Here is a 26,590-nt window from a genome sequence, read left to right on the forward strand (position 1 = left end):
AATTATTATCATCATTGTAGCACATGAATTCTGCACTCCCTTCCCTTTCCTCTTTTTGGGTCTGGTGTACTCCTTGAAACATGGCTGCTTTGCAACACATAAAAGATTATGGTGACCACCCACTGTCGAGCTGTAACAAAATTCCATGGCTGAGTAGCTGAAAGCATCCGATTATGGCAAGCAAATCGAAAATGACGTCATGGAGAGCATTGTCACAATAGAAGTAGAGGGAGACAAATCGATTTCAGGAGATGCTTGAATGGGGAATTTGTTAGCAATAAAAGTAAGAGGAGGGGAGAGGGTAAAAATTTGCATGAATTAGAATGAATGGATATAAAACAAATGAAAGACATTAAGTGGGGGAGTTGTTTTGCATATCATATGGTAATAATGATGATAATTAACTTTTTTTTAACTAAGGAGTATCATGTCAATAAAGATAAAAAAAGAGACGAGCAGATAATTCATTTGTATCATGATGATAATTATTTTTTTTTGTTTTAAGCTTAAATAACTTTTTGGTACCTATAAAATATAGGTAAGATTGTTACATGTAAAATATACTTGTTTTCTTAAAAATGATAAAATTTATTAATTTTTATAATAATTATTTAAAAAGTTATATCAACGATTATTTATGATTGAATAATAATATAAAATTATTTATATTATTAATGTTGATTATTAAACTCGTTTCAAAATATTTTAAGATACTAAAGATATATTTTACCTTAAATTTCTTATATCTCTTTCCATCTAAGCCCAGAAAAGGATGATAATTTAACTATTTCTATTTTCAAATTATAATTATAGATCCATTATCAGAATTATTGTTAATTAAGATAACGTTATTCAAGGAGAGAGATTAATAAGAGAGCAGAGAGAGAGATTAATAATCGATCAGCTGTTAATTGTGATATTTGATCACTTTATCAACACTTAATAATTGGTGGGTAATGGTATATCCCTAAATGAGTAGCTTAGACGTTCCCCTTTCAACACTTACGGCAATTTCTCTTTCCAGAATTCCGAAAGTTTTGTTTATAAACGTAGCTAACAAATAATTATTCCGTGTTTCTTAATTATCTCCTTCTAGCAAATTTAATATTATCGTTTTTGGGCAACTAAAAACTACTTAAAAAGAGTAAATAGACCACTCTGACTCTTTCCGTCACGGCCGCAAACGCCACAACATCTTCATGACGGTTTTTTACTTCCTTTTTTGTGGCTTCTTATTTCATCCTAAGGAAAGTTATACTCAAGTAACTTTTAGTACAAAAAAAAAAGAAGAAACAATTAGTTTAAGTAAATAGAAGTTGACCTTTAATTCGATTTTGTTTTGTGACATTTATACTTAAAAATAAGTGTATGAGACCAGATTTCATATTAAATAAGAATGTAAAGATTAACATCATATAAATAAGGATAAGAGTCTTAAAAATTTATCAATAGATCAATACTTCAACAATATTTGAGTAGTATTTATGCATTCTGCCATCTCTAAACAGGATTATGCATGTCTGATCTCTATCTATATGTCACTAATGTACACAACTAAAATTTTATCATGACTGTTATATGAAAAATACTTTTTACTTATGAGTGATTGTTCGCACTAGAAGGGATTTTTTTTTTAACAGCAGAAGTGAATGGTAATTATAGGAAAATTTTGCCTATTAGCACTGAAGGTTAAAGATTTTGAACCGACTCGCCCCTTTGTAAAAAAAAATAAAATTGTCTAAAAACTACTTTCGATAAGAAAAATATTTTTTTTTTATCAAAACGACCGTTAAATATTCCATTAATTTCTGTTAAATTATAAAAGTGACTAACAAAAAAATTAAAAGCCATTATACTTTAAGGAAATCTTTTTCAAGCCAACTCTTTATAGTTTAGTAAAAATTAGTACCTATTAGCGAGTACTAATCTGATTAACTTTTTTAAAGTATAAAGGCCTTGTTAAAAAAAATTATAAAAACTTATTTAAAATATTATCAAAATTATAAAGGACTGTAAAATAATTTAACCAAGAAAAATCACACGTACAATTTGAAAAGAAAAAAAATGCAATTATATCGTACTTAAACTTACAAAAAAAAGTTGAGATTTTATACGGGAACAATTTTTGCGAAAAAAGATGTCCTTGAGGAAAAGAAAAACTATCTTAGAGAATCATTTCTCCCAATTTAAGGTTACGTGTTTTGGTTTGAGGATAAGATAGAGCAGGCTTAAGTCTTAGTAACAAATCCAGAGAGACATAACAAGAGAAAAAAAAAATGTGGGAATAGACAAATCACAAATTTATTTTTTTGGTCTAAATCAAATGTATCCTCCACTAAAAATAATTAATTTTGTTTGGGTTGAATAAAACTGTTATGAGTGATAAAAATTTTCTTTTAAATATCTAACACAACTGCGTAACAAGATTCACAAATTTATTAATGACAAATGATCTTCTAAAATATTTCAGGTGGCAATACAGTACTTTGGTATTTGAAAGGGGTGTATGTGCGATTTTCAAACTTAAACACGAAGTATTAAAAAAAAATTGTGGCCATAGCTCCCTCTATCAACATGAACTTATGAAGAAGAGGCCATGTATAACGTGTTGCAATTCATCAGTGATCACCCTAATTAACATTTGTGGTTTGGATACGCCTACAACAATAACGGCAATGACCCTTCTACTTTTAATTGTCTAACGACTAATCAATTCCGTTTATTAATTAATTGTTAATAACGGAAGAAAAAGGTTTCTTCAATTTCTAGTTGGTAGATCTAAGTGCTAAGACATAAATTATTAGAGTCGTGAGTTATTATAGATAACAGATACCCTCATAAATTATTAGAGTCTTTGTTAAATAATTCAAGGGATGTGGACGGCAAAGTTGGCAAAAGTTGTTGCATTTCGTGTTCCAACACACACACACACACACACACACACACACACACACACACACACACACACACACACACACACACACACACACACACACACACACACACACACACACACACACACACACACACACACACACACACACACACACACACACACACACACACACACACACACACACACACACACACACACACACACACACACACATATATATATATATATATATATATATATATATATATATTTTGATAACTCACATTAATAATGCAATAATTCAGGGTGGATTTCGAAAGATTAAACAAAGAAGGGAAAGAGCCTAAATATCATGAAAAATAACTTATTCTGAAGGCGCAAACAACAGTTTTCAACGCATAATAACTCTCCATTGCCAACTACGGTTCATTGAATATTTCTCTTCCGTTCAGGGTGTTTTTTCATGATATTATAGTGTTTATGAAAAATATACTAATTCATTCGTATATTTTTTAATAATCAGAGTGAAAATAAAGAAAAATCTTTATAAAAGTTATTGATTAGGTAAATATTAATTAGTTAAATTATAATATTTATAGGATAATCATTTTTCACCCAATTTTACTTTTTAGTTTCTTACTCTTTTCGATCCCCCTTTTCCTTCGTGTATGGAGGTTTGAGAAGCTTGTTAGAATTAATGTGAATTATAACAATATTGTATCCCTTCTTAAGTAAAATAAATTGGTATTCAATGTAAATCAGTTTAAATACAATATCAATTTAATCTAATAATTAAATTCATTATTCCGTTTTTTTTTGCTTCTTTTTTTGAAAAAAAAATACATGTTAAACAAACCATCAAGTATATAATTAAGTAGAACGAAAAAAATTATCAAAGTATTAAACATTTCATCATGATTCATAACAGTCCAAATTATAAATAGCTAATTAACCAACTAAATTACAAACCAAAATTAGTATGCGAAAAGATCCAACTGAAATTGGAATGCTTAGGGCCTACTCTAGCACAATCTCCAAAATTTGACTAAGAAATAGATTTTTTGTAAGTTTCGTATTATTGCCCGAGTAATTCAGTAATACAACATGGCCACATAGGAACAATGAAGGCAACGCCAAGGGATGACAGCAGTTCAGGTGGCACAAGAAGAGTAAAGAACATAAAAAAAAGAAAAAATCTTACACGACAGCATGGGAGTTTTTGAAGGCAACAAATTAGCTCGAAGAGCCCTTCTTTTCTGCTGTTTTATTGATTAAACAATTTAAATATTAATCATTACATCCAATGACTACAACATATGAACCAATATCAACTACCTAAGAAGAAAGGGGGAAAACTATACATGATTGATCACCACCTATACACTGCAGAGATTATGCAATGGTTGTGTGCTCGAACTTATTATCAACAATTTTGGCTGTTTCAGCTGTTTGTTAGTCCCCTAGTAAACATTGAATCTTGGAGAATATGGAAAACTTAAAATAAAAGCATATAGGATTGACCTTTGTTGGCAAACCTAATTTATGCTCGCAAACAGCCAGCTTGTGATAGACTCGACAACATCTCAAATGGTATACCAAGTCCATGCAGCAACACTGTTTTAGTGAACTCACTGCTTGATCAATCGAAGCTTCCAATTACCTTCACCATCAATCAGCCGCAGTTCCATGGAATGAAATGGTATTAAAGCAGGACGCTGGGGGCAGGAGCAGAGAAATTTAGTTTGATCACACATTATTATGGCTAACATGCAGGTTTAAGGTTAGACCAGCTATAACTGGTTTATCTAGAACTAAAGAAACTAAATAAGTGTACACTAGGAAGGAAATGAAGCAAGATCAAAACAACTAATTAGTGAACTACTCTTAATTCACTAAATTTACCATGACAGTATTTTTATTTCCAATATACTTATATAATCAACTTACTTGTGAGGAAGTAACAACCGTGATTCCCATATCTTTTGCAAGCCCATATAGGTGTTCTTCAACATCAACACTAGTTGCACTGCCAACATTATTTTTTTTAGGATATGAAAAACAAGTAACAATTTCTTTGAAAAGGAAAAGGAAAAGGAAAATCATACATACTTGGTGCACTCGTCAAGAATACCAAATTTGGGCTTATGAAAGAACAAGCGTGCCTTACAGAACAGAGTGAGCAACGTTAAAAACCATGAAAGAGAGTACTTTAAATTATAATAAATGTCTTCCTTTAAGGAATTAAAGACTTTCTAAGGGGCATGCTGTATGAAACAAAAATATTTAAGAAATTTAAAAAAAAATGTCTAAAATTTCAAGAGAATATATTTACATACCATCCCCAATCTTTGCTGTTCTCCAAGAGAAAGAATGTCTTCCCATTTTAAATTCGCATCCCAGTTGCTTCCCTCCCTTTCTAGAAGATAATTCAACCGAACACTCTCTAGGATAGCTTTTAACCGTGTGTCTAACAAATTTCTGGTGTCAGCATGCTTTTCATCTGAATTAGCAAGTTATAATTATCAGAGCTAAAATGGAAAAGAAAATAAATAAAATGCACACTTTAAAACAGTTGGAGAAGAGAACAAGAAATTGTTTTTGATCTGTAAAAGAAAACTGACCAGAATAATTTTCCCCAAATAAAAAGTAAGTAACAACGAAAACCTTACCCTAAACCCCAAATAAAATGTTAGCAAAAGAGAAATTTTCAACAATATCAGCATGAACACCATTCTATTGAATTGCCACAACCTTAGAACAGCTCAGAAGAAAACTTATTCTCAGCTAGTGGTGATTAATGAAAAGTAACACAGTAGCCTTGTTATAAACTTTAGTTGAGTCAAATACTAAAAACAGTAAGCTGTAGAGTTAAAAATAAGGTTTTGTTCCAATCCCCTAAGTAACTATAAGATAAAGCCTTGTTGAGGACCCCCCCCCCCCCCAATCTAATAGGGGTTTTTGTATTAACAGTGCTAGAAAGAGTAGTTCATTGCATCTAGACTTCAAATTACTCACTTTAACCATGGTAATAATCCAAAATTATTGGTCAATAGAGAATCTAAGTGGATTTACCAACTTGCTTATGTTAATTTATGATCAGAAACTTCATTTTTACGCATTTCTAAGGCCTGCCTTATTTCTCCCACCCAAGATATTTACCTTTTCCATACATCTTCAGTACTTTAACCTCTGCTTCCTCACAGGAAAGGGGATATATAATTTGATCCCTTAGGGTTCCCAAACATGTATATGGCCGTTGAGGAACATAGAAGATGCCACAACCAGATCCATCCTCTTCATCCACAACTTCAGATGGTCTAGAGAGTCTTCCACTGGCAATTGGCCATAGTCCTCTAAGAACTCTGAAAATGGAACTTTTTCCACTTCCATTTGGACCTTTTAAAAATAAGATACATGTAAGACCAAAATTTACATCACATTAGAATTCCCTCTTCTGAAGGGACAAAACAAATAAAATAATGACTATACCAACCAGTAACAAGTAGGCTTCCCCCATGCTTAATGTCAAATATTAACTCCCTCGCCAACATCTTTTGAGAAGGGGTTACGATATCAACTTTTGAGAAGGAAATGACATCACTGGAATGAACATCCCTCACTGGAGGTATAGCACTAACACTCGTGAAATTCTCTGTACAGTACAAGGTCATATTAGCACATAATTCGATGGCTATTAAAGAGATTTACTGCCATACAAACAGCAAGATATTGATTTATATGATTGATTATAAAACTAAAGAAGGATAATTAAATACCAGATTGTGCTGCATCAAGAAGTTCTTCAAGTTCAAAAATCCGATTAATTCCACCAGAGAGTTCTACAAACTTTCTATGCAATTCAAGAATATCACCGAAAGCTAAAAAGCTTTGAGAAACAACAGATGCCAAAAACCTCAGTGCATGTGCCAGCTCACCTATTAGTATAGTATTGTCTGTGAGAGAGGAGAGCAACAAGAGAAATATAGAGAGTAAATGATTCAATGCAAATATCTTACCCTGAGTAGTTACTGATGCGCGGTCTCCCTTGTGTTCCATGGCATATATTAAGCTCAAGCCCCAAGTCACATTATGTGGAAGTTGCTTTGTGATAAAATCATCCAGGATTCCAAACAGCCACTTCTTTTTTAAAAGGTACTTGGAGTGGAGGAGAAGTTCCCTGAATCTAGACTCGACCATCTGCTCAACATTAAGAGAGTAAAATTTAGAGATTGACGATAACCATAGTTTTAATCTGCTCCTGTTATTAAAAGTAGAGCCATCCAACCATTATCAGAACATAAATAGGAGCTAAAAAGAAAAATAAATTTGTTGAACTTTTCCTGTCAAACTGAGACCCACTTCACACTTCCTCATATTAGAGCCCTACATTATATAAAATTTGATCAAACACATAAACATGTATAAAATTTAGGGTATGCTTAATCAAGGAGGTGGAAAATGAGAAAGTGGAAAGTTATGAGAGGACTGAACACAGGGATGGAGGCTGAGTTTTACTCTTTATTGCTTGGTAAAGGGTGATGATGTATAACCCAACTGCCCTTTATTGCTTCCTAAAGGATAAGACCACTTTCAACTCACTTTCAAGCAACAGAAGTGTCCAAAATTTGAATGGTGAATTGGCACTCTAGTTTCAGTCATCCCACATTTTTATTATGACAAGCATCAGGTTTCATTTCTACCTTTCATGTCCTCAAACAAGCACACTTAAAGAAAATACATTAAATATTGCAGAGCTAGGATGCTCACAGCTTTTTCTCGAGCACCACCTCCAAAGAAAGCAACAGATTCAGCATGAGTACAAAGTCTTTCATGCATGAACCTAGAAAAGCATAAAGAGAAACAGATCAGAATAATTTCAACAGAACTATTTGATTAGTACCTGGATTGTTAGCTGACAGTAGAATAAGTTTACCTAAATGTTCCTTCAAGTTGTTGTTCTTGACTAATCAAATCACCAAAATCTGGAGTAACAGTTCTTAGAAATCCCAAACCGAGTAACATGTAAGCATAGAGTATGGCAACTCCCCTCCGACCTGTTAACAGCTTCATTCTCCAAGTGAACCTTTAGAATAACGAAAGTACTTGATAAGTAAATAAAAACAAAGAGCATAATAACTATTTTGCATCAATATGTTAATTGACCATGTACAAGTAAAATACACCATAGTAACATAATAACTCTATTTTGCAAATGAATTACTCACCACAAAATATCCACAGATGGCTTTACCATTCCAGTGACCAGTCCTGACAAGTCTGTTGTTAACTTCTCCAAGTCATGAGTTATCCTCTGATCAGCATCAACATTTTTGCTTGCCATGTGGAAGACCTACAAAGATATGTATGTAATGTGAATTCGGAACCAAGCCCCAGTCATCCGGCATCTGCCTAAATAGCTTAAAAGCAAGGTGAATAATATATTTATTATTCATAATAATAACATCACATTTTTTGTTTGTGAAATTAAAACCTAGTCTACGTTCTCAAACTATTGACATGGGGAAATTTGGTATGTGGCATCAGTAAGGTTCCTGGGATAACATCCCTAGGGAGTGTCAAATTCCTGAGCTAATTAATTTTTATTTTCCCACATTTTATGAGAATATGACTAGTGGTTAAATTTAAATCTAAGACTATCAATCCTAAGAATTGCCAACTTCACATATATGTACCTGAAGGTAAATGTTGTTATTTAACTCAATAGTTGGGGACACTGGAACTATGAAGAGGTCATAGAACAAAATTGAAAATTGAGTTAAATTTGAAGGGGAAATAGTAGAATGTAATGATATCAATAAGACTGAGATATAAAATTATTTCAATAAAAGGTTCAACATATAAAAATAAAACAAAATGTGATTGTGGTTCATCAGGAAGTAGTAATTATTCAAGTCATAAACACAAAAACAAGTTTACAGTATGAAAAAAATTAAATAAGTGAAGCTAAGGAATGAATGAATAGTTTACCTTGTAGAATGCATTGTTTCTTAAGTAGTTCTTGAGAAGATGTTGGGTCAAACGAATCCGCCCCCCAAGGGCTAGCCTCGCAGTCAAGTGTCTGTAGAACAAGACACAACATTTTAATTTTTAAATTTACTTTTCAAAGACTCTTGTTAGGTCAACCTATTCAAACTTTTTCCCAGTTTCAATGCTTTAAACTATCTACAAATTATCTAATATTTTTCATATTTTAAGTGCAATCAATAATTTATGAATAATAGAATATAGAAATCAATGGGATGTATACTCAACAAAAGGGCGTAGTTGAACTAAATCACAAGCCATTGTAAATAGGCACTAATTTAGGATAGAATCTCCTTTTATATATTTAGAATATATTTGCAATTATTCAGATAATTTTTTTTCCTATTTCCTTCTTGCCAATGGAATTGATTAGCAGAATATTAGTTATTAATTGACACAAATTACAGAATATTTGTCATTATTGGCACAAATTTGTTGGCCATTCAAAACAGCAAATCTTACAAGATTATACAACTATAATTATCTCCTTAATTAGATATCCCATATGTAGGATAACATTTATTGTAGATTGACTATTTAATGCACAGATGTAGAAATCAAATTGTCCCCTTTGTGGAAATCACCAGGAGGAGGCTGGCCATCTCTTTTTTCATTGCCGAATGACTATAGGGCTGTGGTGGGAATTTATGAGCTGGACCCGGTTTAAAGGAGCTTTCTCAGCTGACCCAGCAAGACATTTTATTCAATTCTGCGAGGGCTTTGGGACACAGAGGAATCATAATAGGAGGTGTATATGGTGGATTGCTCTAACTAGTACTATTTGGCAACACAGGAATTCCCTCCTGTTTAAGGGCACACCATTTGAACCTCCCAAAGTATTGGATGATGCTCTATTTCATGCTTGGTCTTGGCTTAAAGTTTCAGAAAAAGGCTTTAATATTCCATTTAACCATTGGTCTTCCACTCTTCCGGAGGCCTTTGGTTAACTTGTAATATTTCCTTTCGTGGTGGGTATTGGTGGGTTTTGCTTTTGGAAGGTGGCTTTTTCAGTGCCTTGTATTTGCTATCTCAGTACCTCTGGTACTGTTATGTCTGAATATTAATAATAATAATATAATTTTGCCTTCCAAAAAAAAATGTAGAAATCAAATTGTATGAACACTATTTAATGTAGAATTCTCTACAGGAGAGAACACAATTTTACATTTGCAACTTTCTTAGTCTAATGGTATTCGTCTAGGTTGCGATCCTATCATAGTTCTGTCCAAAATTCCTAACCTCTTGGTTTTGCCAAACAATCCAGTTCTTGCTCCTTGTTACTTTTGTGATTTCTCTCTTGTGATTACCTTTTTTTTTCCTTAGCCTTATGTCTAGTGACAAGTATGACGTCTTATTCATTCGCCTTAATGGCAATAACCATTCTGACAGGGCATTCTAGTTCCAGATATTTGTCAAAGGTAAGAACTTTTGGGGTCATGTTGACGGCACCAGTTCTGGTCAAAACAAAGAAAACCAGCCGAACGAATATACTGCGCGGGAAGTCAAGGACGCCCAAGTCATGACATGGATCATAGGCACTATTGATCCTCATATTGTTCTCAATCTCCGACCATTCAACACTGCAACCAAGATGTCGACCTATCTCAAGAAGATTTATAGCTAGAATTATACTGCTAGAAGGTTCCGGCCGGAACATGAAATTACCATATTTCAACATGATAGTCTCTCAATTTCTGAATTCTATTCTTAGTTCATGAATCGTTAGGCTGAATACACTGACATTGTCTATGAAGTTTTGTCAAATGAAGGTCAAATTGCAGTGCAACAAGTTCATGAGACTACAAAAAGAGATCAACTTCTTATGAAATTGAATCTGACTTTGAGGGTATTCGTTCCAATCTCATGAATAGAGCTCTTGTTCCATCCTTGGATACATGCCTCAATGAGTTTCTTCGTGAAGAAGAATGTCTCCTAACTCAAGCATCCATGGAACAACAAAAATGTGGCTATTTTCTAGTTGCATATGTTGCATAAGGAAAACCCAAACGTCAAGACCTGAGTGTTGTCCAATGCTTCCGTTGCAAAGAACTTGGACATTTTGCTTCACACTGTCCTAAAAAGTTTTACAATTACTACAAAAAAGATAGTCATATCATTAAAGAATGCCGCATAAGACCACCAAGGAAAACTCAAACAGCCTTTACTGCTGCGGCTGGTCCTTCTACTACTGGTAGTTCTGCGAATCAAAATGCTCTTGCCTCTACGGAACCAATGACCCCTGAAATGGTCCAACAAATGATAATTTCTGCATTTTCTGCTTTAGGATTTTCAGGTAAACCTTTTTCTTCTTGTACTCTGTGGTATTTTGACTCCGGTGCATCTAATCACATGACCAATAGTGCTGAATCCCTTAAAAATGTCACAAGATATTTTGGTAACCTTCAAACTCATACTACTAATGGAAACAGCTACCTATCACAGCTATTGGTGACATTTCCTCCTCTCTAACCAATTGTTTTGTTTCCCCTAGTCTCACTAGTAATCTTATTTATGTTGGTCAACTAACTGACATTGATTGCAAAGTTGCATTCTCAAAATCTGATTGTCTTGTGCAGGATCCACAATCAGGGAAGATGATCACGAAAGGGCCTAAAGTTGGACGTCTTTTTCTTTTTTATTTCTCTCAGGCTCGATGTTCTTTTCCGCCTTTTGTTTCTTCTGAATCAGCTATTTTTAATTTTCAAATATGGCATAAGCGCCTTGGTCATCCAAACTCTTATGTACTTCATGACTTACTGAAATCTGGTGTTCTTGGTAATAAAATTTTCCCATCTCTTAGTGTTGTTCAATTTGATTGCAACTCTAGCAAACTTGGGGAAAGCAAAATTCTACCATTTTCAATTCATAAATCAAAGGTAAATCAGCCTTTTAATATGATTCATAGTGATCTATAGGGGATTGCACCGATTATATCCCATGCTACTTACAAATACTTCATCACTTTTATTGATGACTATACTCGTTTCACTTGGATTTATTTTTTGTGCTCTAAAGATGAAGCATTCTCTGTTTTCAAAAAATTTCATACCTATGCTCAGACCCAATTTTCTTCCAAGATTAAAATTTTGCGTTCCAACAACGGGGGGGAATATACATCTCATTTATTTCAGGAATTCTTCTAGACAAATGACATTTTATCTCAAAGGTCATGTCCTTTCATACCCAAACAAAATGGGATAGCTAAAAGGAAAAATCTTCATCTTGATGTTGTTCGTACCCTTTTATTGGAATCTTTTGTGTCACCTCAATTTTGGTGTGAGGCTTTCTCCACTGTTGTCCACCTTAATAACCACCTGCTTTCTCAATCATTAAACAATGATTCTCCTTTCTTCAGGTTATTTGGTCACAAACCCACTTATTTCAATCTACGCACTTTTGGTTGTACTTGCTACGTCCACCTTCCCCAACAAGACCGCATCAAGCTCACATCTCAATCTATTAAATGTGTTTTTCTTGGTTATTTTGCCCACCATAAAGGGTTTGTTTATTATGATCCTAATCTACATAGGCTCCGAGTTTCTAGAAATGTCATCTTTCAAGAAGATACATATTTTTTTCTAACTAACCAAGACACTCCCTCTTCTACATCCACATCTGTTTTGCCATTGTTTTCTAACAATTCTGTAAGGAAACCAACACCACAACCTTTATTGGTGTATCAAAGACGTCAGGCTGTTCCACCAAATCCACCATCCATACCTCCAAGGCCCTCTCCCGATCAATCTCTGGCAGCTGATCAAGTGTTTCATCCAGCACCAGCTCCTGTACGTTGCAATACTCGCGTTAGTAAACCACCAGAAAGTATGATTTTTCTTCCCCTTTATCATTGACAGCAACTATAGCATTTATTCCTATTCCTTCTTCTTATAGACAAGCCATAGAGCATAAATGTTGGAGAGAAGCTATTGAAACAAAACTTCTAGAACTAAAAAAAAATCAAACATGGGATGTTGTAACCTATCCTACTTTTGTCAAACCCCTTGGCAGCAAATTTGTATTCAATATAAAGCGTCGTTCGGATGGATCAATCGATTGATACAAGGCCAAGCTAGTTGTTCTTGGAAATAAGCAAGAATTTGGCCTTAATTATGAGGAGACCTTTGCACCTGTGGTCAAAATGACTATTGTGCACACTATTCTTGCCATTGCTGCATCTGAATCTTGGCAAATACACCAGATGGATGTTAAGAACGCATTCCTCCATGGTGACCTCAAGGAGGAAATTTACATTAGACTTCCAACCGGTATGCCTTCACCTTTGCCTAATGTTGTTTGCAAACTGAAGCGTTCTTTATATGGATTGAAACAGGTACTGCGAATATGGTTTGAAAAGTTTCACACAACACTGCTTGATTTTTCCTTCATACAAGACAGGTTTGATCCGTCACTTTTCATACAAAGGAGCTTAAAAAGGAATTGTCATACTTCTTGTTTATGAGGATGATATTGTGATCACCGGATCAGATCAAGAGGCTATTAGTACAATCAAGAGACTGTTGCATTCAACTTTCCACATGAAAGACCTTGGCCAAGTCACTTATTTCTTGGAATTAGAAGTAGACTTTCAACAGAAAGGCATTTTTGTCAATCAACACAAATATATTCAAGATCTAATTCAATTAGCCAGTCTCACTAATTCTGCTTTTGTTGACACTCCAATGGAAATTAATCTGAAATTGCGATGAGATGAAAGTGACCTTCTACAAGACCCAACTTTCTGGCGTAAGCTAGTTAGAAGTCTTATTTACCTAACCATCACCAAATCAGACATCCCATTTTCTGTCCACACAATTAGCAAATTGATGCAATTTCCTTGGCATTTGCATCTTTCAGCAATACACCGTATTATTAAGGATCTACTTGGTACTTCCAACCGTGGTCTTTTCTTCCCTACTGATGCATCAACACAACTTCAAGCATACACTGATTCTGATTGAGCTGGATGTCCAGACACACGGAAATCCACTACTGACTGGTGTATGTTCTTAGAGGAAGCTCCAATTTCTTGGAAATGCAAGAAACAAGACTCAGTCTCCAAATCATCCACTGAAGCAAAATACTGCACCATGTCTACCGCATGCTCTGAGATTATTTGGCTACGCGGTCTCCTTTCAGAGCTTGGTTTTTCACAAGCAAAACCAACTCCACTGCATGTTAACGATACAAGTGCTATTCAAATTGCCACAAATCTTGTTTACCATGAAAGAACGAAGCACATAGAGGTTGATTGTCACTCAACCCGGGAGGCATAAGACAATCGTGTTATCACCTTGCCTCGTATTTCAACATCTGTTCAACTTACTAACATTCTCACAAAATACTTGACACATCAGCGCCATAATTTCCTAGTCAGCAAATTGATGCTTTCAGACTTAACAGCATCAATTTGAGGGGGGATGTCAATGGAATTGATTAGCAGAATATTAGTTATTAATTGACACAAATTGCAGAATATTTGTTATTATTGGCACAAATTTGTTGGTCATTCAAAACAACAGATCTTACATGCTTATACAGCTGTAATTATCTCCTTAATTAGTTATCCCAGTTGTAGGATAGCATTTATTGCAGATTGGCTATTTAATGCACTGATGCAGAAATCAAATTGTATGAGCACTATTTAATGCAGAATTCTCCATAGGAGAACATAGTTTTTCATTTGCAACTTTCTTAGTCTAATACCTCCTTCCCTTGATATGTTTAATTTCCTTATTTTCTTTAATAAGTTTAGCCTATAAATAGAGATTTGTGCTCATATTGTAAAACACACCTAGTAATATTCAATTCTTTTCTTTTCAAGTTCTTGTCTTTCAAGTCAAGCATTACATTGAAAGACAGCAGTTGTCGTGTACAAATATCAATACATGAACAATAAGCAGATTACCAAGATTTAGGCTCAGGTTAATAATAGAGAAACATTTCATAAGCATCTTAGATCAATTTATAGAAGAAATTCATGTATTTATTGTGGAATCATGACTTGATTCTTTTCCCAAGAAATTGAATGGTAAATGGTAATATGTCAATGTCAACAAGTATTGAGATATGCATTCCAGTCATAAACTAAAGATCAAATACCTAATTTCAAACCCCCACAAAAAATATTCATTCATGGAAGGAATAATTTAGACACAAGTGAATGCCAAATTACCTTATAGAAGGTGCAATGAAAGAAGATGCAGCACTTTGAATAACACTTATACCAATTAATCGAATAAAGGAAGCTTTATCCTGCTCCAAAACAAGCTTCACAGTAGTACCTGAGAACATAAATACCCTGGAATGTTATACATATGATCTCTCTTAATAATGAAAAGTCAAAGATAGGACAATACCATTCAGTGATGCAATACGATCTGAGACCCATGTTCTTGAAACAACAAGAAAAGCAACAGCAAGTAGTCGTGCTCCTTGTTTATCAAATATGGTGGGCACCTGAAAGCATGCAGTACACATAAAAAAAATGCACCTGAGATCTATCATATTTATGGATTAACTAATGTGCACAACCCATCCTTTAAAAAGGATGTTGGTTCATAGCAAGTCATCAAGGAGATAGTGCACAAATGACTGAATAGTTTCATTTGTTTCACTGCATTAGACACTTGACAGCAGACGCATCACTGAAATACAAAAAAGATGTACTAACCAACATCCTTTTCATAGTAAGTCGTCAATGAGATAACACAAATGACCAGAGTTACCCAGGGCCTAAGGGGTCTAACTCAATTGGTTGAGCAGTGTGTGTGAATTATTGTAAACATCCTGATAACTGCATTCGATTCATATGTATAAAAAAAATGACCAGAGTTTCATTTGTTTCACCACAATAGACACTTGACTGCAGATGCACCACTGAAATTTAAGCATAAGGAGTAAAGAAATCTTATTGATATTAACTTCTTAAATAGGCGCTACTGGAATTTGATAGAAATATAAACCATTCGTGAGCCTACACCAACCAGCTCAAGATTTTGGGAGAGTTAGCCTATGATATAATATCAAAGCTATTCTAACTGCTTCAGGGTTTAGACAGGGAAAAGGAAAACAGAATAGCAGCTAACAATGTATTATAGTAAGAAATTGCAATACCCAAACCTTAATACTTTCATTTATACTGATAATCCGGTTAAGTACTAGTGTTACAAACAGAAGCCCAACCCCATTAACAATAAGACTAATAATTTCATAACCCTAATATCTTCCAAAAATAACCAAGTGATCAAGAGTTTGGTAATTGGCACCCCCATTTTGAAGGATTAAATTAAATTTAAGCATAACATAAAAGTAGGCCTGGGTATTATTCAAGCTTCAAGCCTGTAGGGCCTTCACATGAGTGGGGGTGGGGGGTGGGGGTGTCTAGTCCTCCACCAAACAGCTTAAAAAGCTTTTGGAAGTGTTGATCTTTGATAATAATTTTTCAATAAGCTAAGTCGGACTGTCAAAGATGTCTAGGCCCCCATGCTATTAAATGGAATAAAGTTGCTATCTTTGTGAATTAAAAAGTTTATCATCCCCCCTTTTTATTGAAGCTACTTGTTGACAACTTTCCCATATATGTTGTTACCCAGAAAAATAATTCTATTTCTTTGTTTCAAAGCCCTAGTTGGTTCCTAGTTTAAATCTTCCTAGCCTCTCCAGCTGGCTCCACCATCATAGTCCTGAAACTAAAAGAGCATTCAATTTTAGCAAGTCATGCTGATCTTAAGATAACCTCAGATTCAATAAACTCATTACCACTATTAGTCAAACCTAAAACTGAATTGGTTGATCGGACATCCTGATTTTGCATAACTTTGCTAGCTAGGTCATATAGTTTGAGAGAATTATAATTGCACCAACTTTGCAACCAACAAAAATCTAAAAACAAAACTGCAAGTAAGCCAACCTACATAACAATGTCACTAATCACCATCAATCAGCAGTATACTAGAACTGCAGGTTGCATGGATTTAGAACTATAGTACAGTAAATTGACAGAAAAGATCTAGGAAGAAATATTTAGACTTATAAATTTATAATTAACCACAGAAAATAACAACACCTAAGATTTTCATAAATAATGTACTCAAAAGCATATAGAATTAATCAATAATTCAATATGATGGAAAAGTTGTTGACTCACTAAAACAATATAAAGTAAAAATCTTACAGGAGCATATCTATTGAAGATACTTACCAATACTTTGCACATGGCAGCTACTCTCATCGGCAATGCCCTTGTATTACCGTGAAGTTGGGGAACAGCAGATGGTGAAATGTTACGCTTCATAGATGGAGATGATGCTATTATCACTTCTGAAATATCCGATTGTGCCTTTGAATTTGAGAATGCAGAACCCTAGGCAAAGAAAAAACAGAAAAAAAATAGAGAAGCTTTCATCATCAATATAAGATAATGAACCGTGAAGAAACCAAAAACACCAGAATCACAAAATATCTTAACCTTTTTATTCATAGCAAATGCCCGTTGAACTGCCTTGGCATCACTCTGTCTTTTTGTCTCCAAAGCCTTCACTGTATCATTCCCCAATTCAGTAGACGAGTCCTCCCTGGAGTTCAAAATTTGAATCTTATATTTAATTACAGCTTTATAGTAAAACACTAATAAGCAGTGCAGTAAAGTTCCAACCTTCTATGATGAACACTCCATCCTCCCTCACCATCTAAAGACAAAACCACATCATGGAATGCAACTAATGCTGGACGATGTGATATGGTAATACATGATGTTCCCATAGCCAGAACATTAGCACAAAAACGTTCTTCCATATCAGTAGTGACAGCACTTGTGCACTCATCAAGAATGGCAAATTTAGGCTTATGGTAAAAAAGTCTGGCCATGCCCAATCGTTGTTGCTCGCCCAACGAAAGTTCATCACCCCAGTTTACCTCTGTTTCAGACGGGTACCGATCCAATAGATACTCAAGATCAACCTTCAATACATGTACAAGCAATTCAGATGAATAATAATGATTAAAATAACATATAATCATCAAACACTAAACATTAATGTGGCACTGAGATAGAAGTAGGATTAGATGTGAGTTTCACATTTTTCAATAGCTCCACCATCCTGCTATCTGTAAGTGGCTCAACCTCTTGATCAGCAGTAAGAGGGTAAATTAACTGATCACGAAGTGTTCCTACAGCAGTATATGGTCTTTGTGGCACATAAAAGATTTCCTTATTAAGATCAGATCCAACTCCAGGTTTCACAATATGTCCAGATACCAAGGGCCAAAGACCTCCTAAAACCCGGAATAACGAGCTCTTTCCACTGCCATTTGGACCTTCAGCAAAATAATTGTGAATTACATGTCAAAACAATTAACCATTAGAAATCTTATTTTAAAAATCCAATTATACAAGTGAAACATAGTCCTTTCAGATTGTCAAATGAAAGCCAAACAGACAAGTATCATAACAATTTTGGTTTACTTAATCAATTCCAAATTATCTAATTTTCCGTCCCCTTCAAATGCACTTGCTCATCAGGAGTATAATGACCAACCAGGATTTTACTATTTTGTTGTTAGTTTACATTTTCTTGAACACATGGATATGTGCTAGTCCACACATTAGAACTGATGGATTGCTCAAACTGTGAAACAAAACAAGGCTTAAGAGTTAGAACTGATTCAATGATATTACCACAAAATGCATCATGGGAAGTGCGATTTTAACACAGTGCGTAGCATCAGTGGGCAGAATCTCAATCACTAGACTACAAATTCACTAATTAATTTTATTGCAATTATTATCATTCAATTGTATTTGATTGGTGCACATAAAATCAATTATCAATGCAAAAAACCTTTTGTTAAAAATAAGCAACAATTATGAAAGCAGTCACCTTATTAAACCAGTTAATAATCAACATGGCAAATAACAAGTCTGTAAGTTTACAATTAATTTTAGCTTCAAACTTTTCAGTTACATTGTCTTGTTTGATTGATAAATTAAAAATTAATGCAATCCTAAAATAACTAGAATAACCTAAAGAATAACTGTTAGAAAATTCAGCAACTAGTAATGATCAATAGTCATTAGTAACCACATGCCAGTGGGTGAGGTGAATGCGTAAGGGTAAAAGTGGGTTATAGATGAAATCGGGTAAAAACAATGCTCATGGTCATGGGTTATTCTGGACAGCTTTCCAACTCAATCGGTAAATGAACAACAAGCACCAAGCCTTATCCCACTAAAAGGGAATACTCGGTTTTTATTTTCAACCAGCCAACATTCAATAATTTACAATGGCAGCCACCGAAATTGCAGAAAACACTCATTTGAAACAATATAGCTTGAATATAACATGTCATTGACACAGAACCTGACTGGATGCATTAACCTAGGCACTTGCCAATAAAAAAGAGACAAAGGAAACAAGACAAAGTTCCATTTACATTATTGAACTTGGACTCAATAGTACACAAACCTTACTATACTTCTAGCCATGTAGATACAAGCACAAAGATGTATGTACAAAAAATATGGATAACCTTTCTAGTTTCTAGACACTATGAATGCACATAATAAAAATTAAGCCCATGAATAATTTCAACTCCCCCCCCCCCCTCCAATCAGATACGCAAGAGAATTCAACAAAAGAAAAGAAAGAATAATGAAATAAGATAATCAATTATCATGGTTGAACCAACCACAAAAAGTAAAATTAGAAACGACCAGCATGCTGAGAGTTCATATGACTACCTGTAATCAAAAGATTTGATCCTGATTGAACCTTAAGGGTCAGATCATCCACTAATACATTACCGGTGGGGGTCACCACCTGAATTTTGGGAGCAACACCACAATCAAGATGTGAAAACATAAATAGAAGTATATGTTCATAAAGAGTTCAGTAGAATTCACTAGCCTTGACACCATAAAACCCAACATAGTTAGCTTCACTTATGTAATTTCTACTTCCTTGTCTTTGCAGTGAAGATTTCCCATTATCCAGGCTTAGCTCTCTTGATATGGCCATTAACTCATGAATGCGATCGGCATAACCACTGTAAAACATACAGATAACTAGAATATTAGTATACAAAAAAAAAAAAACCCTAGAAAGGAATAGCATCAAAGCATGTCCTCTAATATCAACTTCTAAAGGGACAAATGACCAGTCAAATATACCTGAGTCGGTTGAGCCGTCTTGCACTGATAGAAAGAGTTCCTAGCGATTGAAATAAGGAAATAATGACACTAGTATGATATCTTAGATTGCTTAGCATCTCTGCACGCCCTAAAGTTGAACTGTCAGGCCTTAGATGGCCAGAAAAGAAAGGTTCAATGATCAAAATAACAGCAACAGTAGCACCAAGGTACTTCAATAAAAAATCCTGAATCATGCCAAACCACCAATGGTCATGTAGCACTCTATTAATATGTCTAACTAAGGTCCTAAACTTCTGCTGAATATGAGCTTCTTCTCTCCTCTCTCCACCATAAAATGCTATACTTTCCGAATGAGTCCTTAACCGCGAGTGAAGCTGTCGATACTCTCCTTCCAATTCCTGCTCTCTGGACATAAGTTTACCAAAAGCAGGAGAGAAGTTTCGGATTGTAGCCCCAGCTCCAAGTACGTAGGCCTGCAGGGAAACAACAGTTAGCAAAAAGACAGCAACTAAACTTAAGATTACATCAAACAGGCTCCAGTCATCAGCAACTCAAAACAAAATTATGAACAATAGCTGCCAGTGAGAAATCTGTGATACAGTACAGTTTAATGAGAGTACCAAAATCCAGAAGATATATTTAGGGCTTGCATACGAACACAGCCGCCAAGTGTATAGCAGTCCATCAGTCACCGCAGTTAGATCATCCTGTACAATCTCACTCAACTCTGAACAGAACCTTGGCACATCACTGGCAATTCTTTGTTCCGGATTAGTTATCCGACCATCAACATGTGATATTTTGTAATACACCATGTTCTGAAATAAAAGTAAATGATAAACAGAAAGCTGACATAAAAACTAAATAGAACATTATAACATTTGTTGACACACGGATTACTCTTCCTATAACCACCAAAAATATGTGCAATAGTGCATGGGATGGTGATTGGCACCCTTGCAATTTATATATATATATAGGGGTTTGCTAATACGCAAACAACACATTTTCTGTTGGTGTGTATTAGCAAGGTGCACCAAAAATTTAGGACAGAAAAACCAACCTTATCTTTTATTCTAATAAACTCTTTTTAGGGATACTATAGTAATTTGAGATAATTTATTTTAAAAAATAAAGAAAAAACATGTCTTCTCTCTCCTTCTCCCCCATGGTGTCACGCTCAGTTAACATTTTAGGTCGTTAACGGAAATTCTCAAGGAGGATTCATCTCTCTTTTTCTACTTTGCTTTCAACAGGGCATGTGTTGACCTCACTATGTTTTACCTCTATTTACTTCGTATCCCATTGCCCAGAGGCTCTTCGCTATGCGAAGGTATGGGGGAGGGATGTTGTACGCAGCCTTACTCTTGCATATGCAAAGAGGCTGTTTCCGGATTCGAACCCATGACCAACAAGTCACCAAGGCACAACTTTACCGCTGCACCAGGGCTCGCCCTCTATGTTTTACCTCTATTGTGAAAATAAATTTAATTTGGTGTGTGCATGTGGTGAGAATTAGAATGACAACTAACAAGTAAGAGATAGTTCCATATTTATGCAGAAGATATTAGCAAAACCGTGTTGTGTGGAAATTAGCAAAACGGAAGCCGCGATTGAGGAGGTTGCAGTGCAGATCCGACGTGGGGAGAAAGTTCAAAGCCATGTACCTAGCTGATTAAGAGTCTGTAACAACTATTGTCCTCTTTAAACAGTATAAAGACACGACAGAACTTAAGACTAACAGAATTTTTGGAAGCATTGCATATTGAACTTTCATACATTGCAAATAAAGAAGAAAACAGACAAGCCTTATGAACAGGTAAAAATAACTCGGAAAGATTTTAGTTCACAAGTAAATATACAGACACTTCATATGACAGTAGGAATGCATAAATGGATAACAAGCTCAATACAGACAATCAAATATAGTAAGCTTTTACATACAAATCAGCAATATCTACCTCAAAATAGCGAGAATGGATAAGTTTAGTCAATATTTTACGGAAGTGCAGACTCAAAGTCCCAGTAATGTACTTAGATGTAGACTGCATGGTTGATAAGAGGAAACACAAAAGAATATTTTCTGAAATTAGCCGCAGAAACAATGGCACACGTCGAAGAAAAGCGGCGCGAAATAGGAAACCTTGCACTTTTGCTAGCCTGTTGCTCAAAGTGGTTCGCAGCACCTGCAAATATGTGAAATTTAAATGTCATTGACTATCATTATTATTTATTTCTGGTGAATCAACCAACACATTTTCTTTTCTGATATTCATACATCTATTTTCATACAAACTTGAACATTCTACTGTAGTTTTCTTTTCAAATAAAAAAAAAATCATCTCTTTTTCCTTTACTTAAACAGTCTACTATGCCAACACATTGACACATTTTGATAAATATATTTCATCTACATAGTGGGTATACATGACATGTTCATGAATGATGCCTTACAAAGTCCGTCATTGACCCCTTAATCTCAAGGATAAGTTGACAGAGTAAAATATCACAACGAATACATGAATACATAAAGCAACTGTGCATTGAAATGTTGAAGATAAGCACAAAGCATAATTATCCATAACAAAATAAACTTACCACTATAGAAACCAAAGATAAAAGGTTCTTTGCACCTAATTGGCCCATCTCAGATAAAAGAATTGCAGCAAGGACTTGAAGTGACTTCAACCCTCCTTTCTTTTGTTTATTCTTTGGTGCAGAAGTTCCTTTCATGACCTCCTCCTTTGTGAGTTCTTTATCATTATTGCGCTCATAGGAATCACCTAATAAATCATCTCTATTACCTCTAAACCTCGATTGCACATATGCTGCAGTTCCACCAGCAACTAAGATACCAGTTGCAAGTAGCAAAGTTTTTCTGTCATGGTGCAGAAGTACAATGAATCAACAATATAATAATTAACATGCAAAACTAGTTCAACATTGTAGAAATTTTATTAATACCAAACAAAATAGTGTATAATGAAAAACAGGATACTACTACTAATATGAAGACACAAGGCTATAATCAAAGTGGAAAAATATTTATCTGATAAATATAAGATAGCAATGTTAAACTCAGGAAGAATACATCAATATTTCATCCAAAAACAATCAACCACAACATACATTTCCCTTAAAGAAGCAGGACCTTAGAGAAATAAATTTTAGATCAATAAAGAATAAAGAAATTGCTTAACAATAGTTCTATTAGGACAAGTTTTGCAGCTTTTCTGATCTCTAATGATAAGCCTTTAAGCATATGTTTCAGGAAGAAAATCATACCCAAAGAATGCAAGTTTAAGGGTCAACGATTTTTCTTTAATGAAAATTCTTGATAATTACCAATTTCTACAATACTTATTAGGTATCTGTTTCTAAAGATTGAAATGTATGTAGAATTAGAGGTCTTGAGATTCCAACACAGGGATTTTGATGTAGCATAAACCATTATCTTATCCTATTTATTCAGTATTTTTTGGATCAAACGTATTAGTATTGAGCATTGTTGCAAAGGTTTTAAATTGTGGTTGACTGATTGCAATTACAATTTTGGAAAAACCTTGATATTGTAGAAAATTGTAGATAAATGTGGTTGATGCAAATGCAATTGTGGTCATGATGTGGTTCTAAAATAACCATAAACTTTGACTTAACAGCTGCAATTGCAGTTTCAGACCTTAATTTAAATTTAGAACCTCAATAATTCTTTAAGGGGTCAAACTTTTGAGCTTTGAGCATTATGTATTCTATTGCAGATTATGAGAATGTGATCAAATATTCTCTTCAAGCACAAAACAAAGTTTAGTTTTAGAGCCATTACGGGAAAAAAAATAGTTGATAAAAGCATAAACATGATGTAGTAGGTCAATAGGAAAACAAATTAAGTGGCAAGTCATCATCAACATCTAAATGAACTTACTCATCACCAAAAACATTCAGAGAAAAAGTTAATATACCTCCTTGAAGCCAGAAAACTCCGGCCATGATGAGTTAGTTGGAACAGTTGAAGGGAAGACATGGCGGAAGATCAACCTCTCTTTTACCAACAAATGAACATGTCGCAATTGCTCCTCATATCTTCCGGAGCAACAAAATCTGGCCAAATTTAAAATGCCCAGAAAAATGACAGATCAGCAGCCAGAACAGTGGGAATTTTCAATCTCAAGGCAAAGTGACATTCTTTAGATGCACCATGCTCACACAATCACATTACTGAGGTTCCCATATACGTGTCAAACCATATGCACATATTTGTGAGCATGGTGTTTCAGTTCAAGATACCAAACAAAGACCTCATCACATCAAAAGCATAATTAAATAACAACAGCCACGTAACCAGGTATCTTTTAAATCAGATATCACTCATTATTAAGTGTAACTAAACAAAAATATACGCAAACAAATTTCCTCAAAGTCAAAATATTACATATACTAACATAAAACTCTCCATTTGTCCATAGCAGATCCCAAATGTGTAAAAATCCCTAACAGTAGCTCACCTTCAAGGTCCAAAACGTTAACCATGCTCCGCCAATCCAACGCGTAGAACATATTTGCTACAAAATAGAATATTCTAGTTAAACAACAGCGAGCATCTTCGGTTGTTCGTGAAAGTATGTCCACAGTAGCGATCAAAGCAACATCTCAGATTCTGCAATAACGTCATTGATAACCGAAAAAGCTCGATATGCGCATCCGAAGTTGTATACAATAGAGAAATCGTTTTTCACATAAACGAAAACAAGTCAAACAAACCTAATATATGATATATAATTGATAATTAATCCTCATTCGGTGGGAACGAAGAAGGAACACGAAAATTGATCACGAGCAGCTTTGCTCCAACAGCAAGTGAGTCACCACCACTGGTATTGAATTGAATAGAATAGAAAAGGAGGTTTAAGAATAATGAGGTACGTGTTTGGTTGCGGGAATTATATATCTAGTTAAGTATAAAATACTAACATGACTGAGACAAAAAAGACAAACAAGGTAGAAGCTAACCGAAGAGAAGAGAGAATTGGTGAGATATGTGAAGATAGGTGCGAGCCAGGGATTAGAGTGTGGAACGCAATATACCAACGTGTTCCACACGGGTGGTCTTCTTCTCTACCCACCATGGCCGGTGACAAATCGGGTCGGGTTAATCTATATTAGTATATTTTTGTGTTTCCAATTATTAATTTCTTATTAAAAATGTCTGTTTAATTCACACATTCAAACCTCTAACTACCATACGTCAAATCATAAAATAAATTCAAATTATAACAAAGGATAATATAAGATTAAAGTGAACTTTTTTTAAGGTATGATTAAAGTGAACTTGTTTCTCAACTCAGTAAGAAAACATGCATTTATTTATTTAATTTAAACAAATAAGTGAAGATAAGTAAGATAGTGGTTGCTGTAAGATTGGCCTTAATGATGTAAGAATACGTAGCATATTAAAAGTGTATACATAATTCAAAAAACTGTGTCAATGACAATTTAGGTTACAATAAAGGATAGGATTGAAGTGCACTTGCTCTTAAAGAATTTTAATATATTTTTTTTGAATAAAACTAGTGTATTTTTTAAAAAAAATTATATTATAAAATAGCCTTTTTAAAATTAAAACAAACAAAATTGCATTTGCTTACTTTAAAACAATCACATTTCAATTTTTTGAAAAACAAATAATTATTATTTTTGTCCCTTTTTTATTTCTCTGTTTATAATATATAGACTACAAATATAATTCATATTTTCATTTATATTAAAATTATTTTTACTTTTTATTATGACATTATTATTATTTTCATCTATAAGAAGGGTCTGGAATATTTAAAAACTAAATATAATTAAAAGTAATAATTAAATATTATCTCAAATTTATTAAAAAAATAAAGAACAAAATTTTATTTTATTTATTTATTTATTTCTTGATAACGAACAAAATTATATTTTAAAATACATGTATAAAAAACCAAATAGTCTTCTTTTTTTCTACAGAACCAACTAGTCTTACCTAAGAATTTATGTGATCGATGGAACAAGCACCAAACCAACGGCCAACCCGTTTCCTACTTTTTAAGGACATTGATTGGAAGAAATCACCCAACGCATTCAATTCAAACCTTCGTATTACTGTTACACCTGTGCGTTTCATGACTTCATAAGTAGCTTATAATAATAAATGAAAACAATATTTCGAATTGGATTTATAAGAAATATTGTTTTCAAAATATTTTAAATGAGTTTAGAATTAGATTACTATTCATGAGTTAGTTCTATTGAAATGAAACAAAAAAAAAATGTTGAAAAGTACTGAATTTAGAAATATTGAGAACCAGTGTATAAGAATGGACAGAAATACATTGCTGGAGCTACAATAATTTGGGATTTATAACAAAATAATAATAATAATAGTTGAAATAGGCATGCCAAAAGAAGTAGAAATATAGGCAGTGGGTTAGTTAGATATCATTACTCAAAATGGCAATTAGCAAGCATGCACGTGACCAGACTTGTCCCACCCC

General features: G+C 34.1%; 1 protein-coding gene across 7 annotated transcripts; it reads right to left on the reverse strand.

Moving 5' to 3' along the window:
• Positions 1-4,108: 4,108 nt before the first annotated feature.
• On the reverse strand, positions 4,109-25,194 carry LOC100796571 (ABC transporter D family member 1). Of its 7 annotated transcripts, none has more exons than XM_026128495.2 (27): positions 25,077-25,194; positions 24,828-24,937; positions 24,572-24,628; positions 24,029-24,167; positions 22,668-22,947; positions 22,031-22,255; positions 20,690-20,887; positions 20,088-20,542; positions 19,825-19,963; positions 19,659-19,737; positions 17,997-18,235; positions 17,574-17,878; positions 17,388-17,493; positions 17,121-17,282; positions 15,277-15,376; positions 15,093-15,201; positions 8,864-8,954; positions 8,101-8,225; positions 7,809-7,958; positions 7,643-7,715; positions 6,652-7,072; positions 6,369-6,527; positions 6,035-6,271; positions 5,212-5,375; positions 4,985-5,037; positions 4,823-4,901; positions 4,109-4,590 (listed from the first exon to the last, which is right to left on the reverse strand). In XM_026128495.2, exons 4-27 carry the CDS (start codon positions 24,088-24,090, stop codon positions 4,504-4,506), a joined length of 4,098 nt encoding a protein of 1,365 aa, XP_025984280.1. In that variant the 5' UTR covers positions 24,091-24,167; positions 24,572-24,628; positions 24,828-24,937; positions 25,077-25,194; the 3' UTR covers positions 4,109-4,503. The 7 variants fall into 7 exon arrangements, with proteins under 7 accessions (XP_025984280.1, XP_025984279.1, XP_040871484.1 ...); XM_026128494.2 differs by having other exon boundaries at positions 24,572-24,723; XM_041015550.1 differs by having other exon boundaries at positions 6,652-6,810; positions 6,892-7,072; positions 24,828-25,145.
• Positions 25,195-26,590: the final 1,396 nt, after the last annotated feature.

Source organism: Glycine max, chromosome 5, assembly GCF_000004515.6.
Source record: "Glycine max cultivar Williams 82 chromosome 5, Glycine_max_v4.0, whole genome shotgun sequence".
Classification (NCBI taxonomy): domain Eukaryota; kingdom Viridiplantae; phylum Streptophyta; class Magnoliopsida; order Fabales; family Fabaceae; genus Glycine; species Glycine max.